The sequence below is a fragment of the Phaethon lepturus genome, unplaced genomic scaffold, assembly GCF_000687285.1.
Source record: "Phaethon lepturus isolate BGI_N335 unplaced genomic scaffold, ASM68728v1 scaffold49943, whole genome shotgun sequence".
NCBI classification, from domain to species: Eukaryota; Metazoa; Chordata; class Aves; order Phaethontiformes; family Phaethontidae; genus Phaethon; species Phaethon lepturus.
This window is the reverse complement of record NW_010530737.1, coordinates 1-5,770: the sequence shown is the minus strand read 5'-3', so window position 1 is coordinate 5,770 and position 5,770 is coordinate 1. Positions and strand designations below refer to the sequence as shown.

Sequence of the window (5,770 nt, the reverse complement as noted above, 5' to 3'; positions counted from 1 at the left end):
GAGGCAGCTCAGCCAATGGGGTGGCTGGGTTTGGTTCCCATGGCTACGGTTGTGAGGCAGAGCAGGGTGGGGGGTGCTGGGATACACGGGGTGCAGAGCCCCCCATCCTCTGCAGGGATAGCTGGTCCAGGGGCTCGAGGCAGGCAGGGAACCGGGGCAGGACGAACAGCCGTCACTGGGACCCATTCATTCTCTTGGGAGACCCATGGGCAGAATCTGTTTCAATGCTTTCTAAGGTAATGGGGTGGGGGTTCTGCGCGGCGCTGCTGGGGGAGCTGGCTTGCATGGCACAGTGAGGAGGGGGCTGATGAGGGGCTGCCTGCGGATGCTGAGTTTTGGGAATGGTGGGTGGAAGGCATTCTGCCGTCAGTGCCCCTCTCCCTCACTAGCCCCTTGCACTGCTTCTCCCCAGAGACCTCGGACCCCCAGCAACAGCTACGCCTTGGGGTGCTGCGGGAGCTCAGCATTCCTCGGGGGGCCCCCCTGGCAGCACGGCTCGTTACCCAGGAGCGAGGCGTTGGACCTTGGTAAGGAGGGGCTGTCCAAGGCTGCGGCACGTTTGCCCAGGGCTGACAGGAATGACCTACTTAATTGCTCATTGTTTCTGCACCCAGCCAGGGCAGGCTGGGTGCTGGTTAGTGATGTCTTTGGGGAGTCAAGGGTAAGGCTGGAGGAGTTGCTCTCCTTTCCTGAGTATGAAGCTCCAAGAGCCTCAAAACCCAGTTTTTTTCTCCCCATTCCCCATCTCCGGAGTTTGCTGGTGTTACTTGCTCAATGTGTTACAACACACTGCTGCTCTGGGGTCAGTGTGGTCTTTCTCCTAGTGCCCATCCAAAATGTCGTAAGCAGGTCTCTGCAGAGGAGGAGGTGGTATGCAGCTCTGAGAAATGAAACCTCTGCCTCCTGCTCGCTTCAGGTCAGAGTGACCATGTTCCTATAAAAGCCCTGGAGCTAGACCTGGATTATTGGAGTGGAAATGTTTCCTGCGAGCTTGTGCTAGGTTTTCAGCTCCTTGGGTTATGGGATGGGCTGGAACCAGGGGAGGAGATTGTTAAAGCTAAGTGTGCAAGCTTAAAGCTAAAACTTTGTTATATGTGCGAGCCAGGAAGCACCGTGCAGCTGAACTTGTCCCCTTGTTCCATACCCTGTATCACAGGAGAGATGTAAAACTGGAACCTCAGCATGGATCCAGACCATCTGCAGGACGGCTGGCATCAGCGAGTGGCCCGTGCCGTGCTTTTTAAAGATGTCTTCCTTTTCATGAGGCTTCTGTGCCTGGGAAGATGGGTCCATGGCACTCCAACTATTTGAAAACCACAAAAGAACTTCACCCTGTGCAACGTACAGCAGATGTAGCTACATGCCAGAGCGTGAAGGGACATGTTCTGGCATATATAGGCCATCTGCTTTGCAGTGAAGTTGGCTTTGTTGTTAACTGTGTTGGTGCCTGAACTGCTGCTGAAGGAGACAGGGCTGCTGTGTGCCAAAACAAAGCTCTGACCTGCAGAGAAATGTGTCTCCTTCCCCCAGAGAAGATGCTTTAACCCACAGTAGGGCTCTCGGCTGGTTTGGAGGAGAGCAGCAGAGAGCTCTACCCAGGGCAGTGCTGCCATGTACAGCTCGTGGGAGGGATGGGGAGCACCTTGGGGTGCAGGCTGGGTGGTGTACACTGGTGGAGCTTCTGGAGCCCTGCCTCTAATATCCTCTTTCCTTTTCCAGTGTGTTGCATACTTAGAAGCTATACCCTACTTGAGGAGGCTTTAAACTAGTGTTATTACACCTTGACCATGAATGGGTACTTGAATGAATCCAATTTCATGATGGTGGAGGAGGGCTTCACCACCAGAGACCTCCTGGAGAACCTTCTCGTGGAGCTGTGCCAGGCAGTAAGGGCTAGTGGCTCGGCTGCTCCCTGGTAGCCAACGCCTCCTTGGCAGAGGTGGTCGTGGGGAGGCGACTGCTGCTCACCCCAGCTTTCTCTTAGAGCGACCAGCAAGCCTTCTTCCTGGCAGACCTTGGGGACATTGTGAAGAAACACCTGCGTTTCCTGAAGGCCTTGCCCCGTGTGAAACCCTACTTCCCGGTGAAGTGCAACGGCAGTGAAGGAGTGATTCGGCTTCTGGCTGAGCTGGGGGCAGGCTTTGCCTGTACCAACAAGGTAGGGTCGTGGGAAGACAGCTCAGGATGAGCATCCTTAGGGCGTTTGTGGGAGAGTGGCAGAGCTCACCCTCCTTTCCTAGAGTCCCACAGGAGTCTCCCCCTGCTGTCAAAACCCTCCTGACACAGCCCAGAAAGCCTCATCCTCTCTGTCTGATCACTCAGGCTTGTTCCCTTTGACCGACATTCCTGTCTCTGGAACTGGTGTCCTGGCTGGCAGGCTTGGCTGGTGGCAGGGCACACCCCTGGGGTGCTACTGCCACAGCCATCCAACTCTTGGTGGCTTTAAGGCTGGGCCTAAAGCTCCTTGCTCTCTCTTGCTTGTCATTTGCAATAGCCACATTTCCAGGGAGGAACCAAAGTTAAGCCGCTTACTTGCACGTAATTAAATAAGACGTGTTATGAGGAGGAGAAAGTGCAAAGAATCGTGACAGCTCAGACTGGCACTGCAGCTGTCACCCTCACTGCAGCTCACAGGGAGCACGTGCACCAAACCCACGCCTGCTAAACCCTGTGGTTTTCTCTCCTCCTGGTCTCACGCCGCTTGTAAACACCTTGTCGCAACCTGCCCCTGCCAGGACAAAGTCCACTGCGATCCCTTTGAGCTCTCACGGATTTTCCTTGGAAAAGCCCATGCTGCAATGCTGGCGGTTTGCCCTCCACAATGCTGCAGGCTGGCCGAGGCCCAGGGCTGAGCGTGGCCAGGCACGGGCAGCGCCGGTCCCGAGGACCTGCCTACGCGCGTGCCGTTTTCCTGCAGGCAGAGATTGCGCAGGTTCAAAGCATTGGAGTCCCAGCCGGCAAGATCTTCTACAGCAGCCCCTGCAAGCAGGTTGCCCACATCAAATACGCAGCCAGCCACGGTGTGCAGCTGATGACCTTCGACAACGAGGTGGAGCTGAGCAAGGTGGCCAGGAGCCACCCTCATGCCAGGCAGGTGTCTGGCAGCATCATTGGAATGGGGGGCTGGAGCAGGAGCTGCTGAGGTGGCTGTGGGGTGATAGAGGGCCTAAAGACCCCTCAACAGTGTGGCTTTGCTCTGCAGGATGTTGTTGGGTATTGCTGCTGACTGTAACCCTTCTGCCCATCCGAGCATGACATTTGGGACCACACTCAAGTCCTGCCGGCACCTGTTAGAGACAGCAAAGGAGCAGGCTGTGGAGGTTGTTGGCATCAGGTACAGCACACAATCCTTTTTCCACTGTTGGACTGGGCTATGGGAAGCTCTGCCCTGCTGGAGCAGCACAGGGGTCCGTGGAGCCACCAGCTGCTCTGGCTGGGAGTGAGAGGAAGGCAAGGACCTGGGGAGACTGACCCTTGTTGGGACCAATTTGGGGCAGGTTTGGCCCTCAGAGAGGGTCTGGGGGTCTCTGTGGGGCTGGCCAGGCAGTCTGGCTTGGGATGGTGTGTGGGAAGTGCAGAGCTGGCCCCGGTGAGCGATAATCCCAGTGCCGCGGCCCCTCGCTGCTCTCTGGGGACGGGTGAACTCTGCTGAAACAGGGACTGTGCCCTCAGCTTTCACCTTGGGAGCTGCGGTCTGGAGCCCAAGGCCTTCGCTCAGTCTGTGGCTGTGGCACAGCTGGCCTTTGAGATGGGCACAGAGCTGGGCTACCGGATGCACCTCCTGGACATCGGAGGGGGATTCCCCGGCGCTGAGGACACCAGAGCCCGGTTCGAAGAGGTACACAGCTCCTGACGCCTGCACTCAGCAGGCAGAGAGCGAGGCTGGAGGGTCTCCCTGGGTCTGGCTCCCTGCAGAGGAGCCGAGCTAACTGGGGGGGAACATCTTCTTCCCATCCAGATTGCTGCCATGATAAACTCTGCCTTGGACGTGTATTTCCCAGACGGCTGTGGGGTGGAGATCATCACAACACCCGGGCGGTACTACGTCACCTCTGCCTTCACCTTTGCTGTCAGCATCACTGCCGTGGAAGAGGTTCCTGCAGAGCAGCCCGGCTCCGATGGTAGGTGGGATGGTGGGACAGGCCTGCCTGTGTGCCCGAGCCCCACTGAGCCCCCTCCCTGCTCCTCCCCAGAGGAAGGGTCTGGCAGCAAGAAGAGCCTCGTGTATCACCTCAGCGATGGCATTTACGGTGCCTTCAGCTGCCTCCTGTTTGACAGCCCCTGCCCCACACCTCGGCTGCACAAGGTGAGGGTCTGGTCCGGCTTGAGGAGAGCCCAGTGGGTCCCTTGAGTTGTGTCCCCTCGACACGACCCTGCTCTCCCATGCACCGTGGCTGGCCCCAGGCTGCATGCCAGAGGAGAGCAGGGGCCATGCGGAAGGGGCTGTGGGGGTGTACCAGGAGGGCTGTAGCCAGAGCCTGTGGGCTCCCGGAGTCGGACCTTCAGGGTGGGTGGAGACAAGATGGGTCACTGTGGCACTGGAGCATCTTCCTCCCCTGCGGCTGCTGCGTCTCTCCCCTGCAGAGACCCTGCCCAGACCACCCCTCGCACAGCAGCAGCCTCCGGGGCCCCCCGGGACAGGCAGAGGACCGCATTGCCGACAGCCTGGAGCTGCCTGAGCTGCAGGTCGGGGACTGGCTGATTTTCGAGGACATGGGTGCCTACACCATCGCAACCTCCTCCCTGCTTGGGGGGTGTCCTCAGCCACAGATCACCTACGCCATGTCCCGTGTGGCCTGGTAAGAGCCGGTCCCATGCGAGCAGGGTGAGGGGGCAGGGCTGAATCCCATGGGAGATGCTGTCTTTCCCTCCACCTGGGCTCTTTGCCCAAGGGAGAGGTTCAAGTCTGAGTCCCAGAACCTGGAGGTTCATGGTAAAAACTTGGCCTCAGAGGCAAAACTCATTTTTTTTTAAACGTTGACAGACTTGAGCCAGTTTTTCACTGGGGAAGCCACAGGCAGCTCATCTCTGGCTGTGCAGACAGGGCTGTTGCTCCGAGGGACGCGAGAGCCCTGGAGCTCACCATTCCCGTGGCCCATCCTGCGGCATTTCACGAGGGGCTGCTCCCCCTTGCTCCCCCTTGGGTGTCTCCCGCTTGCAGGAAAGCCATCCAGCTCTTCCTGGGGAGGCCGCCGCAAACAGAAGACGACCACGAGAACGTCTGCGCCCCGCTGTCCTGTGGCTGGGAGATGGCGGAGTCGCTGTGCATCACCCCAGTCTTCGCTCCAGCCAGCATCATCTGAGCAGCAGCGGGACCGGGGAGGGGGTATAAAGGTCCCACGGTGGCCGGGCTGTCCCACCTGCCCCCGGCATCGCCCCACTCCGCTCTCACGGGGGACCCGCGGCGAGGGCTTTGAAGTATGCACCATAAATCCCGTTCCTCCTGCTCGTGCAGCGTCCTGTGCCTACTAAAGGGGTGGGTGGGTGGCGCCGAGCAGGTTTGGGTTCTTTTTTTTAAGAGTTATGGTAATAAACAGCTGCCAAGCGCAGCTCGGGGTTTCGTATGAGGAAGCCCCCAGCTCTTCCTCCCCACCCTGCGCTGGAGGCGGCAGAGAATCAGTCTGCGATAAGCAGTTAGCTGCGTAACGAGGCTTTGCGCGTTAGGGAAGGTGGGGTCCTTCACCCAAACCTTGGACACTGTTCAGGCATCCAGAGGGACCCCTGGGATTTTGCGGGGGGTATAGAAATAGGGGGGTGGGTTCTGGGGTGT

General features: G+C 58.6%; 1 protein-coding gene across 4 annotated transcripts; it reads left to right on the top strand.

Moving 5' to 3' along the window:
* Positions 1–1,720: 1,720 nt before the first annotated feature.
* Positions 1,721–5,307, top strand: AZIN2 (antizyme inhibitor 2). Of its 4 annotated transcripts, XM_010284343.1 has the most exons (10): positions 1,788–1,896; positions 1,938–1,942; positions 1,994–2,158; positions 2,918–3,090; positions 3,203–3,334; positions 3,673–3,838; positions 3,959–4,121; positions 4,194–4,306; positions 4,585–4,799; positions 5,162–5,303. In XM_010284343.1, exons 1-10 carry the CDS (start codon positions 1,788–1,790, stop codon positions 5,301–5,303), a joined length of 1,383 nt encoding a protein of 460 aa, XP_010282645.1. The 4 variants fall into 4 exon arrangements, with proteins under 4 accessions (XP_010282646.1, XP_010282645.1, XP_010282644.1 ...); XM_010284344.1 differs by lacking the exon at positions 1,938–1,942 and having other exon boundaries at positions 1,721–1,886; positions 1,985–2,158; positions 5,162–5,307; XM_010284342.1 differs by lacking the exon at positions 1,938–1,942 and having other exon boundaries at positions 1,788–1,892; positions 1,985–2,158.
* Positions 5,308–5,770: the final 463 nt, after the last annotated feature.